The 14,424-nt window shown below is 37.2% G+C and overlaps 1 protein-coding gene across 1 annotated transcript; it reads right to left on the bottom strand.

Moving 5' to 3' along the window:
• Positions 1 to 375: 375 nt before the first annotated feature.
• On the bottom strand, positions 376 to 13,362 carry plpp1b (phospholipid phosphatase 1b). Its single transcript, XM_077217563.1, has 6 exons — positions 12,987 to 13,362; positions 10,725 to 10,876; positions 7,981 to 8,252; positions 7,802 to 7,859; positions 5,880 to 6,056; positions 376 to 2,635 (listed from the first exon to the last, which is right to left on the bottom strand). Exons 1-6 carry the CDS (start codon positions 13,093 to 13,095, stop codon positions 2,516 to 2,518), a joined length of 888 nt encoding a protein of 295 aa, XP_077073678.1. The 5' UTR covers positions 13,096 to 13,362; the 3' UTR covers positions 376 to 2,515.
• Between the last annotated feature and the right edge of the window lie 1,062 nt (positions 13,363 to 14,424).

Genomic DNA, 14,424 nt, shown 5'->3' with positions numbered 1-14,424 from the left:
TGAATCGGTTCTTCTTTATGATTCAATCGAACCGATCTACAAGGAGTTTGTATCTCTCAAACGAATCAGTGAATCACGTTTAAATTGGAATGAGCTGTCCGAACGAATCGGACTGTCCGAAGCTCGAAAGCAGCAGATTGCAGTTGGAGCGATGACATAATCTGACCACTAGAGGCGCCACTGTCATCAGAAGCTCTCTAATACGAACCCTAAACATTGCAATCCAATTCACACATTAATTATCATGAATTTCACACCAAAAAAAAAAAAAAAAACACACCAAAATGGATTATTTGGGTTCATGAATGTAAATGTAGCCACTGATGCTGCGAGGACAAAATTATTCGGATGATTAGTGTCAATAACTACACCGTATTTGGTCTTGCTAAATTTTAATTGCAAAAAATGGTTTACAGTTTCCCTGTACCATGTTTCACTGGTTCTCAATAGAACGTTCACCAATGAATTAAAATATATATATAGCAAAAAACAACAACAAAAAATGTATACGCAGATTATACACGACATGTTACAAATACTGCTATTAAACAAAAAAAGGCCAAAAATATATATACAAGTGATTTGATATTAACAGCGTGTGGCCTTACAGTTTGCATTAAATACAACAATAAAATATACGCACAGTACATTTCAATGCCATAGACTTTTTGGTTGTTCATATTTGGCCCATACATCCTTTACTTTTTCTTATGTAAATTTGACACAAAATAACTTCATCAGACAGGCCTGTTCACAACACAAACAATAACTATAGTTTTGAAAATCGATATCGTTATAATCACTTTCTTGTTTTTTTTTCCAGCTGATGAACAATAAAAACACTGACAGCCAATCAGAAAGAGCGCGAGCATTTAAAGCGAGAGACGAAAAACTGCAGTGCTTATAATAAACAGAATGATATTGTTGATAAAACGTAGTTATCATTATTAGTGTGAACAGGCCTTAAAACACAGAAATAAAGTGTCTTACAGTCAAGTTTACAATGCAAAACTGTTGTAGCAGTTTCATTTCACATCTGAAGAAATATAACACTGCTTGTATATGTTGGTTAGCGCACTAATATTATTATCATATGGAAATGTTTGATGGATCGGGATGCAAAGGCTCAGATCTGAGAGGGTAAAAAAGGGCGTGTCATTCTGAAATCAAGATGGAGTTCAGCCAACTGGATTCTGGGGCTGCGTTCCAGTCCAAAATTGTCATGCCCTTCACTCGCTAACTTCCCTCCGTCGCGTTCACTCGGGTTTGCGTCATTGCTTACGTTGCACGAGTGCCCACTACTGGCGGAAACTGGAACGATAAGCCCTTGATCACTTGGAATCAGCTATGGAGTTGATTTATTATTTAAAAAATTATTCTCAATTCTCAATTCCCTTTAAGAATTTGTTTAATGCAGCATCCAAATGTATATAGGTGTGTTTGGGTTGTTTTATATAAAATAATTCTAATTAATATATCAGAGTAGTTTTTGGTGGTGGTGATTAGACGAGATCTGCGGTGACGTCACAATCGTGTTGCATTGTGGTATATGGAGCTGCCTGAAGTGTACATATGAAGTAGACTCGCTCCCTCGGTCAAAATCGAGGGAATGAGGGTCTGTCCATATAAACTTCCCTCGTCCACTTCACGAAGTGGAACGCACTTTAAAATGGCAGCAGGGATTCCCCCGAGGGGAAGTGCTTAGGGAAGTTCGCAAGTGCGTGTCTAAAAGTGGACTGGAACGCAGCCTGGGTCGTCTGACTTAAAGGGATAGTTCACCCAAAAATGTAAATTCTGTCAGTAATTACTCTCCCTCATGTTGTTCAACCCCGTAAGACCTTCGTTCATCTTCGGGACACGAATTAAGATATTTGTGATTAAATCTGAGAGCTGGATCACTCCTCCATAGGCTTCTAAGGGATTGAAACTTGTTCCCCGAAAAGTTATTAAAGACATCGTTAAAATAGTCCAAGTGACTACAGTGGCTCAATCTTAAGTTTATCAAGCGACGAAAATACTTTTCGTGCGCAAAAACAAAAATAACGACTTTATTTCAACTATTGATGTCCTTCTCTGTGGGCCTTGAGTGAGTTCACTAGTGTAACAGCGCAGCGCTTCTGTGTTGTACGTCACACGCGTCACACACATGACCAGCGTCGGCCAATAGTGAGCCTACGTGTGACGTACAACAGAATCGCCGCGCTGTTACACTAGTGAACTCACTCTAGATTCTTAAAGTCCCCCTGTGGTGAAAATCAAGTTATTAATGTTGTTTATGTCTATGTGGTGTTTTTAATATGCTTTAAGACAAACCATGTGTACATTCTCATAAATTCTGACGTCACAAACTACCTTGTAACCAATCAGATCGACGTGTGATCGTCAACGAGTGGATCTCTGAGTGAGTGAGTGAGGAGGCGGGGCTCATTTGCATATTCATAGAACCGTGTATATTCTTCTATTCAAAAAAGATTTGCATGTTACTGTAAAAACTCCTTCCGTTCATGGTTTAGTCTCACTGTGTGCTGCCGTAGTGATTCGAAGAATCTGACGTTTCCCGAAGGCTCGTGTGGGAAATCTCCTCGTTTTTATCTGAAACACACTTGGTGGTGAAGAGATCCGAGACAAAGAACACCTGCGTTGTGAAGGTGAAAAATGATTAGACTGCATGTCTGTGCTGGTTTTATATTAAAGGGATAGTTCACCAAAAAATGAAAATTAGCCCATGATTTACTCACCCTGAAGTCATCCTAGGTGTATATGACATTCTTCTATCAGACAAATACAATTTATATTAAAAAATGTCCTGGCTCTTCCAAGCTTTATAACGGCAGTGAATGGCTGTATGTTTTTGGAAGTCCATCAAAGTGCATCTATCCATCATAAAAGTGCATCTATCCATCATAAAAGTGCATCTGTCCGTCATAAAAGTGCATCTGTCCATCATAAAAGTGGATTATGAAGTTTTAAATATGGATATTTTTCTTACTCGAACGCTTCGCTTCAGAAGGCCTTTATAGATGCACTTTTATGATGGACAGATGCACTTTTATGATGGACAGATGCACTTTTATGATGGATAGATGCACTTTTATGATGGACAGATGCACTTTTATGATGGACCGATGCACTTTTATGATGGACCGATGCACTTTTATGACGGATAGATGCACTTTTATGATGGACAGATGCACTTTTATGATGGATAGATGCACTTTTATGATGGATAGATGCACTTTTATGATGAATAGATGCACTTTTATGACGGACAGATGCACTTTTATGATGGATAGATGCACTTTTATGATGGACAGATGCACTTTTATGATGGACAGATGCACTTTTATGATGGATAGATGCACTTTTATGATGGACAGATGCACTTTTATGATGGACCGATGCACTTTTATGATGGACCGATGCACTTTTATGACGGATAGATGCACTTTTATGATGGACAGATGCACTTTTATGATGGATAGATGCACTTTTATGATGGATAGATGCACTTTTATGATGAATAGATGCACTTTTATGACGGACAGATGCACTTTTATGACGGATAGATGCACTTTTATGATGGACAGATGCACTTTTATGATGGACAGATGCACTTTTATGATGGGCAGATGCACTTTTATGATGGGCAGATGCACTTTTATGATGGATAGATGCACATTTATGATGGACAGATGCACTTTTATGACGGATAGATGCACTTTTATGATGGGCAGATGCACTTTTATGATGGATAGATGCACTTTTATGATGGGCAGATGCACTTTTATGCTGGATAGATGCACTTTTATGATGGACAGATGCACTTTTATGACGGATAGATGCACTTTTATGATGGACAGATGCACTTTTATGATGGATAGAGGCACTTTTATGATGGATAGATGCACTTTTATGATGGATAGATGCACTTTTATGATGGACAGATGCACTTTTATGATGGACAGATGCACTTTTATGATGGACAGATGCACTTTTATGATGGATAGATGCACTTTTATGACGGATGGATGCACTTTTATGATGGATAGATGCACTTTTATGACGGATGGATGCACTTTTATGATGGATAGATGCACTTTTATGATGGATAGATGCACTTTTATGATGGACAGATGCACTTTTATGACGGATAGATGCACTTTTATAGAATAAGTCTTTATTGTCATTGTCACGGGTACAACGAAATTTAAAGTGCTCTCCAGTCAGTGCATCATTCAATGAGTCCATAAAAATATAATTTTAAGTGCTAATGCAAGTTATAGGAACATATTAACAGCATTAGCAGCATACATAAACACACAGTTATTGCATAAAAACAGTGTGAACATACATCAACAGACATGCATACTTCCTGTCATTGCATTGATCGATTTCACATCAGCTTCCTTATTACACATTATTATTTTTTTTCAGCATTGGGGTGGTTTTTGCAATAGGATAAAAACTGCCGTGTTTGAGTCTATTTGTCCTTGCGCTACTTGATCAGTAGCGTCTGCCTGAAGGCAACAGTTCAAACAGGGAGTGACCGGGATGGTGGATGTCCTTTATGTTTTTCTGGGCTTTTTTAAAGCAAAGGGAACTGTGTAGTTCTTCCAGTGTGTGAAGAGGGCAGGCGGCGATCTTTCGGGCGGTGTTGATGATCCTCTGATCCGCCGTGCAGCTCGTGTACCATACGCACATGCAGTGTGTTAGTATGCTCTCAATGGAGGCACGGTATCAGGACACAGCAGTCTTTGTGTGATGTTATTCCTCTTGAGTATTCTCAGGAAGTACAGTCTCAGGCCTTTTTATATAGGCTCTCCTCAACAATCACGCCTGCGCACATATATATTCAAACGCACATAAATATAGACTGAACACGTGATGCGCATGTGCACGCCGTCTGCGTATTCGCGAGTGTGCATTTGAGGTTTGCGCAGAGAAAACAGAATCACTTTCACCTTCGAACCTGTTTCAGGGAGTGTGTTCTCGAGACTCCAGGCACTGTTTTGTGCGGATGAGCGGCCGGAGCGCGTTAGGGTTTTTTTCTGTTAGAGCGGTGTGTGTTAGCGGCCGCTAAGTTAATAACTAATGATCTTCGCAACAGAAGTGAATCAATCAAGATTATCTTTAGCTGGACAATAACTTTATTCTAGATCTGCTGTAAAGCCTAAACAATTTGTTCCGGTAATTTCTATTATCACTGTAAAGCTGCTTTGAAACAATCCATACTGTTAAAGCGCTGTGTAAATGAAGAGGACTTGACTACTGTTCTGTCATGGCGCTGTGTGGTGTAGCCTGCTAGCTCAATGGCGGAGATTATCATGGATAGATGCACTTTTATGATGATAGATGCACTTTTATGATGGATAGATGCACTTTTATGATGATAGATGCACTTTTATGATGGACAGATGCACTTTTATGACAGATAGATGCACTTTTATGATGAATAGATGCACTTTTATGACGGATAGATGCACTTTTATGACGGATAGATGCACTTTTATGATGGATAGATGCCCTTTTATGATGGACAGATGCACTTTTATGATGGATAGATGTACTTTTATGATGGATAGAGGCACTTTTATGATGGATAGATGCACTTTTATGATGGACAGATGCACTTTTATGATGGATAGATGTACTTTTATGATGGATAGATGCACTTTTATGATGGATAGATGCACTTTTATGGACTTCAAAACAGAAACAGTCATTCACTGCCATTATAAAGCTTGGAAGAGCCAGGACATTTATTAATCTAATTGTATTCGTCTGAAAGAAGAGTGTCATACACACCTAGGATAACTTGAGGATGAGTAAATCATGGGCTAATTAATGGCCGTACGGCACACGTTCATGAAATCACTTACAGTAAACAGCGCCACGGCGGCTCCCTGTACGAGTCCGGTGAGAACGTCACTCCAGTGGTGTTTATAATCCGAGACGCGGGAAAGACCCACATACAGAGAAGCGGCGATAAACGAGACCTGGAGAGTCGGCCGCACCAGTCGAGCCCATCTAACCCTCAGCCTAGACTGCAGATACAGCTTCAAAGAGAAAAACATGCTGTATATTAGCATAAATTAATTTAAAAAAATTATTGACTTATATAAATATGTGTCACTTAAGGCAAGACAATATATATTACCATACTACTCCAGATAATTAATCACTGTACATCAAGACAATTATTTTGTATTACACGTTTTCTGAAGTGTTATATTTGAATTTGCAAATGAGGCATTATCTAAACCATTCTGAATTTTTTTCTCGTAATTGTGAGTTTATATCTCACAATTCTGACTTTTTTCTCGTAATTGCGTGTTTATATCTCACAATTCAGATTTTTTTCTCGTAATTGCGAATTTATATTAACAATTCTGACTTTTTTCTCGTAATTGCGAGTTTATATCTCACAATTCTGACTTTTTTCTCGTAATTGCGAATTTATATCTCACAATTCTGACGTTTTTCTCATAATTGCGAGTTTATCTCACAATTCTGACTTTTGTAATTGTGTAATTTTCTTAATTGTGAGTTTCTCACAATTCTAACTTTTTTTCTCATAATTGCGAGTTTATATCTCACAATTCTAACTTTTTTTCTCGCAATTGTGAATTTATATCTCACAATTCTGACTTTTTTCTCGTAATTAGGAGTTTATATCTCACAATTCTGACTTTTTTGTCGTAATTGCGAATTTATATCTCACAATTCTGACGTTTTTCTCGTAATTGCGAGTTTATATCTCACAATTCTGACTTTTGTAATTGTGTAATTTTCTTAATTGTGAGTTTCTCACAATTCTAACTTTTTTTCTCATAATTGCGAGTTTCTCACAATTCTAACTTTTTTCTCGCAATTGTGAATTTATATCTCACAATTCTGACTTTTTTCTCGTAATTGCGAATTTATATCTCACAATTCTGACGTATTTCTCGTAATTGCGAGTTTATATCTCACAATTCTGACTTTTGTAATTGTGTAATTTTCTTAATTGTGAGTTTCTCACAATTCTAACTTTTTTTCTCGCAATTGTGAATTTATATCCCACAATTCTGACTTTTTTCTCGTAATTGCGGGTTTATATCTAACAATTCTGACTTTTTTCTCGTAATTGCGAATTTATATCTCACAATTCTGACTTTTTTCTCGTAATTGCGAGTTTATATCTAACAATTCTGACTTTTTTCTCGTAATTGCGAATTTATATCTCACAATTCTGACTTTTTTCTCGTAATTGCGAGTTTATATCTCACAATTCTGACTTTTGTAATTGTGTAATTTTCTTAATTGTGAGTTTCTCGCAATTCTGACTTTTTCTCGTAATTGCGAGTTTATTTCTCCCAATTCTGACTTTTTCTCGCAACTGCGAGTTTATATCTCGCAATTCTGACTTTTTATCTCACAATTGTGAGAAACAAAGTCAGAATCGCAATTACCTTTTTTATTTTTTATTCTGTGGCGGAAACAAGCTTCAATAGAAAATACTGTAAACAGACCAAATCAGGCGAACAATATATGAACAAACCTTCAGAATATAGATATGAATAAAACTGTAAAGTTTGGTGTGTGTAAAACTGCTGAAGTGATTTTTAACTCTAACTCACCATCTTTAAAGACTGAAATCTACAGACAAGTGCAATGAAATAAAGACTTTAAATGTGTATTTTGGATATTTTCTTTTCACTGGTCTAAAATGTTGTTCCATGTTATGGAAGCGAAATAGAGCGGTTGGCCTGTAGTGTCTCACCTTAAATTTGATGAAATATTCTCATAAGAACACACTTACAGCGAGGAACAGCATACAGTACATGGAGAACGATGAGTGACCAGAATAAAAGGAAAGCCTGCAAGTAGAAGATTGTACATCATTATTAGTAAACTGCATTCTTTTATATCCTAAATCAAACAATGCACTTGATAAAGAGAGTATCAGAAACGCTCTGAGATCGTCCGTGTTTCACTCACCGGCCTTCGTTAGTGTCGTGTGGATCTCCTGTGCAGGTGAAGTTCTCGATGTAACCTGCCGTACAGTCCACGAGGCTCCAGCGGGGTTTGCAGACCGTCAGAAAGTGAGGTCTCAGGCGGCCGATGGTGTATTTGGCGATGTCGGTCAGCGACTGGCTCAGCGCCGCTCCGAATACGAAGGATCCCACGGCCTTGTACACACACGCTATATATTCATAACTTAAAGAAGCTCTGGACCTCAGATAGATCGTAAAACACTCGCCGAAGATGATCTGTGTGATGAGAACAAATGTCAAATTCAGGGAAGCTTGGAATAAAAATTAAATTGACTTTATATCTCACAATTCAGACTTCATAACTTGCAATTGCCATCTCTGTAATTGTGAGATTTAAACTCACAAACAAGGGGAAAGAAAATCAGAATCATGATTTCAATTTCCTTTTTTATATTTTAATCTGAGATGGAAGCAAGCTTTCATACAAATGACTCTTGAGCATGTTCATTTGTATTGTTTATTACTCAAATGAAGCAGTACTGGTTAAGAAAGCAATGAAGACTTACTAAATGAGTCAAAGGTGTCGAGTTACATTCAAGCTATTTTAAATTAGCTCATGATTTACTCTCCCTGAAGTCATCCTAGGTGTATATGAAATTCTTCTTTCAGACGAATAACATCAGGAGTTATATTAAAAAATGTCCTGGCTCTTCCAAGCTTTATAATGGCAGTGAATGGGCACCATTTTTTTGAAGTGCTCTTTTAGCGTATAGCGTATAGCTGTCTGCCAGAAGCTAGTTGTTTTAATCGATAAAGTTTTAAAGGTGCAATGTGTAATATTTCTGAGGATCTACTGACAGAAATGCAATATAAGATCCATAACTATGTTTTCAGTGGTGTATAAAGACCTTACTTAATGAACCGTTATATTTGTATTACCTTAGAATGAGCAGTTTCTGTCTACACACACCGCGGGTCTCCTTACACTGAAATGCGCCGATATGTTTCTACGGTGGCCCTAAACAGACAAACGCGTTTCGTTAATATGTTGCTCTTTGTGCAAGGAAGACAAGCTTAGTTCAGCGAATAAAACACTGACGCAATGATGAACAAGTAACAATAATATTCGCAATAACATAGTTTTACTGAATAATTAAGTAAACATAATTTCTTAAAGAAACCTCATTGCTGAACTGGCTACTCTCTGCTGTCTCAGATGACATCACTTCCTGTCGGCCACCGTAACTTCTGTTGGTTGCAATTCGTAACCTCACCACTAGACGCCGCTAAAAATCAAACACTGCACCTTGAAATATGGATATTTTTACTCGAACGGATCGCTTCACTTCAGAAGGCCTTTATAAACCCGCCGGAGAGCCGTGTGGAGCACTTTAATCATATGATGGACGGATAGATGCACTTTTATGAAGGATGGATGCACTTTTATGATGGATAGATGCACTTTTATGATGGATAGATGCACTTTTATGAAGGATGGATGCACTTTTATGATGGATAGATGCACTTTTATGATGGATAGATGCACTTTTATGAAGGATAGATGCACTTTTATGAAGGATGGATGCACTTTTATGATGGACGGATGCACTTTTATGATGGATAGATGCACTTTTATGAAGGATAGATGCACTTTTATGATGGACAGATGCACTTTTATGATGGATAGATGCACTTTTATGATGGACAGATGCACTTTTATGATGGATAGATGCACTTTTATGATGGATAGATGCACTTTTATGACGGATAGATGCACTTTTATGATGGATAGATGCACTTTTATGATGGACAGATGCACTTTTATGAAGGATAGATGCACTTTTATGATGGACAGATGCACTTTTATGATGGATAGATGCACTTTTATGAAGGATAGATGCACTTTTATGAAGGATGGATGCACTTTTATGACGGATAGATGCACTTTTATGATGGATAGATGCACTTTTATGATGGACAGATGCACTTTTATGATGGATAGATGCACTTTTATGATGGACAGATGCACTTTTATGATGGACAGATGCACTTTTATGATGGACAGATGCACTTTTATGATGGATAGATGCACTTTTATGACGGATAGATGCACTTTTATGATGGATAGATGCACTTTTATGATGGACAGATGCACTTTTATCATATGATGGATGGATAGATGCACTTTTATGATGGACAGATGCACTTTTATCATATGATGGATGGATAGATGCACTTTTATGGACTTTTTTATGGACTAAAAAAATGGTGCCCATCACTGCCATTATAAACCTTGAAAGAGCCAGGAAATGTATTAATATAACTCTTATTGTATTCGTCTGACAGAAGAATGTCATATACACCTAGGATGAGTTCAGGATGAGTAAATCAAGGGCTAATTTTCATTTTTTGTTGAACTATCCCTTTAAAGGCATGATGACATTTTTTAAGGAAAAAACATTTAAATGTGTAATTTTGGTGATCAAAGATGATTTTTAAGGGATACAATTATTGACTACGGGGGACTTTAAATGTTATCACAATTCAGAATTAATAACTCTGAAAAAAAGCTCTAATTGTGAGATTTAAACACAGTTGCAAGGGGAAAGAAAATCAGAATTGTGAGATAAAAGATAAAAGCAAGCTTCCTACACATGACTATAACTGAGCATGTTAATTGTAATTGTATGAAGTTTATTGATGTGGCAAATGAAGCACAACTGGTTAAGAGAGCAATGGAAGGCTTACCAGCAGCAGTGCGAGTGGAATAATTATTCCCATCAGTAACTGGTAAGATATGGTGTCTTCTTTAAAAGGGTACTTGATGGTGTCGTCGCTGCAGAAAAAGCCTCTTTTGAATGGCGTGTGCCGAATATTCAAGACCGCGAATGGAAGTCCAGCTGCAAAAGAAGAACGTCACACATTTACAGGCCACACATTATTCAGACAACATATCATTTTTGGTATTATTTTACTAGTGTGTGCAGGACTCTATATTTCATTTCTGTAAGTGAGGAGAGCAAAATAAAGTAAACTGTGAATTATTATACCCAATAATTCTTCATTTTACACCACAGACTGAACAACATGAAGTATTGCTTGGTGATTGGTTGAGCTAAACTGGTATTATCTAATTGTGTAGTTAAATTTAACAGCTGACAGATATTCAACATAATTCATGTGTGAGAGTCTAACAGAAGGACGGACAAAACCAGTCAAATATCAACTGAGTTCTGGTCAGATTTTAGTACCATTTTCTAAACTATAGCGCAAAAACTGTGATAATGTGAGAAATGTTGTCTGAAAAAATTTTGGTTAAATTTTCTTCACTGGTGAATTTTATTTTATTTTAGACGTACACAGTAAAAAACTTTGGGATATTGTTTAACCAACCGTTGGGTTATGCTTATTGGGTCATTATGTTGTGGTCATTATTACACAAATGTTGGGTAATTTTAAACATCGTTGGGTAATTTTTCTTATATATAATTAGAGAGGAACAGAGTGTTTCAGTGCACATTCAGCTTGATAATCAAATAACGTCACATGATTTAAATCAAGTGTTCAACAATAGAGGTTAAACAAAGGCTCTGTATTCAGTCTCGCCAGACTAATCTTATTATTCTAGCACTCGTATATGTGGCCATTCACTGTCAGTGGGAATCTCAGTCTCTTGCCCACAAACATTCTATGCATTTCTATTCAAGATCTAATAGTGCATACAACATTGAGCTAATAGTGAAGTGGCTGTAAGCTAACAAAAATATGTGACCCTGGATCACAAAACCAGTCACGAGTGGCAATAGCCAACAATACATTGTATGGGTCAAAATTATAGATTTTTATTTTATGCCAAAAATCATTGGGATATTAAGTAAAGATTATGTTCCATGAAGATATTTTGTAAATTTCTTACCGTAAATATATCCAAGAAATATTTTTGTCCGTTGATGCAGCAACAGCAAGGACTTCATTTGCACAACTTTAAAGGCGATTTTCTCAATATTTAGATTTTTTTGCACGCTCAGATTCCAGATTTTCAATAGTTGTATCTTTGCCAAATATTGTCCTATCGTAACAAATCATTCATAAATGGAAAACTTATTTATTCAGCTTTCAGATGATATATAAATCTCAATTTCATTAAAAAAAATTTACCCTCATGACTGGTTTTGTGGTCCAGGGTCAAATACGTTCTAACATTTAGTTAACGTTTCCATTCTGTTATGAACACGTTACTTCTAAATGTTCAAAACGTCCAGTTAAAAAAAAAACAGTTTTGCTGATTGGAACGTTCTATTGTATCATTCCTCAGACATTATGCGAATGTTACTGTTAAATGTTCTCTGAACGTTCTAAATCAAATAGTAACATTTAAAAAACGTTAGACGAATGTCCAACTAAAACATTTAAGACTAAAACGTTCCATGAACGATGTGTAAATAATTTTTTGTGCTAATGTTTTGAGAATATTATTAAGATAACTTTGAAATAACTGGAAGTTACTGGAAGAACGTTTGTTCTTAACGTTGTGTGTCACCAGAACGTTAGCTGAAATGTGTGTAGGGTTTACGTGTGAATGTAAACGCAACTTATCTGTGAGCACTTTCTCTTATCTCGCCTCATAAAAGAACTATATCTCTATACAAACTTCTGAACTTTTCTGAGTATAATAATGAGATTTTGTATTTCATCACGTATGTTAGTGTAAATGTAATCTGTGGAGTGACGTATGTATATGTTGAGTATGAATATGCATGTTTGTAACGCTTCACTAATATTCATTGTGCGGAGCTGCAACATTGTAGCGGATTCGCGGCTGTGAAACATTGTAACATTCAACAGATTTATGGGAATCTGAAACAATGCATTAAACAACGCCGATCAAATGAAGAAAATAATCAGTTAAGGCAAATTAAAGAGGCAAACCGAGGCCAGAGGAGTGAGTGTGTGTGTGTGTGTGTGTGTGTGTGTGTGTGTGTGTGTGTGTGTGTGTGTGTGAATTCTTACCGAGCATCAGACAGCTGACGTCCACGCTAATGCTCCAAAGTCCTTTAGTCTCGAACATTCTCAGTTCCGCAAAAACACTGGAGTCTACCAAGAACTTACAGTTGAGCATTTATCCTCATCCGATAAAACAATGAAAGATTTGCGACGCTATTTTACTTCTTAACAGAAACACATTAGTTAAGCTGTAACGTTAGATTATCTGATCATCGAGCGTGGAAAAAAAAACACCCGGCTGCGTTTTCCGTTCCTATCGTTATGAACGAGCGTGAATCTAGTGAGTTTTATGGCAGTGTTCCGATGTTTGTCGCCGTTACATCTCCGGTTACTTCATATCGCATGATGATGAGGTCAATCCCTCCGTCTGTCAATCATCTACAAGCCCCGCCCACCGCTTCCTCTTCCTCAGACTCTCACTGATGCTTGAAGAGCTTCTGCATTCTCATTCATTATCATTACACTCAAAAATACTGTTTAAACTATCTATTTATAAAAAAAAAATTCAATGTACAGAGCTACAACATTGTAGCGAGTTCGCGGGACAGTAAAACATCTGTTACATTCATCAGGTGAAAATCCACAATAAAATAACGCAATCAAATAAACAAATAAAAACATCAGCTTAATAGCCAAACACAGTTCATCTATACATGAATATAATCAAGTCAAGTTTATTTGAATTGTTCTTTATGAAACACAGATTGTTTCAGAGCAGCTTCGCATTCATAAAACAAATATAAGAAATTATGAAAACTTCAGTTCAATTTAGAAACTTTTTGTGAATGAGGGAACATAAGGGAATGTTTTCTCTATTTTATCATTTTGCAAGTATTATACTTTTGAATGTTTAAAAAACACACTAAAGTCTAACTAAATTGTTTCCAAAAAAAAGTTCCATGATTGAACAACATTTGTGCAGAAGTTCTGAGAACATTATTAAACACCAGAGAACTTTGAACTAACGTATTTTACCGCAACACACACACACACACACACACACACACACACACACACACACACACACACACACACACACACACACACACACACACACACACTCAGTGTTGTTCTCCAGGGCTCACACACACACACACACACACACACACACACACACACACACACACACACACACACACACACACACACACACACACACACACACACACTCAGTGTTGTTCTGCAGGACTCACACACACAGTGTTGTTCTCCAGGGCTCACACACACACACACACACACACACACACACACACACACACACACACACACACACACACACACACACACACACAGTGTTGTTCTCCAGGGCTCACACACACACACACACACTCACACACACACACACACACACACACACACACACACACACACACACACACACACACACACACAGTGTTGTTCTCCAGGGCTCACACACACACACACACACTCACACACACACACA

The sequence above is a fragment of the Siphateles boraxobius genome, unplaced genomic scaffold, assembly GCF_051911475.1.
Source record: "Siphateles boraxobius isolate OS27281-9 unplaced genomic scaffold, OSU_SipBor_1 74, whole genome shotgun sequence".
Classification (NCBI taxonomy): domain Eukaryota; kingdom Metazoa; phylum Chordata; class Actinopteri; order Cypriniformes; family Leuciscidae; genus Siphateles; species Siphateles boraxobius.
This window is presented reverse-complemented; position numbering and strand designations above follow the sequence as displayed.

Bases quoted from the DNA above. Each gene is read 5' to 3' on its own strand.
- plpp1b (XM_077217563.1), bottom strand. From the start codon at position 13,095: ATGCTCAACTGTAAGTTCTTGGTAGACTCCAGTGTTTTTGCGGAACTG. The intron at 10,877-12,986 runs GTAAGAATTCAC...CTTCTTTTGCAG, and splicing joins CGTCAGCTGTCTGATGCTCG to CTGGACTTCCATTCGCGGTC. The intron at 7,860-7,980 runs GTGAGTGAAACA...TTCTACTTGCAG, and splicing joins CACGACACTAACGAAGGCCG to GCTTTCCTTTTATTCTGGTC.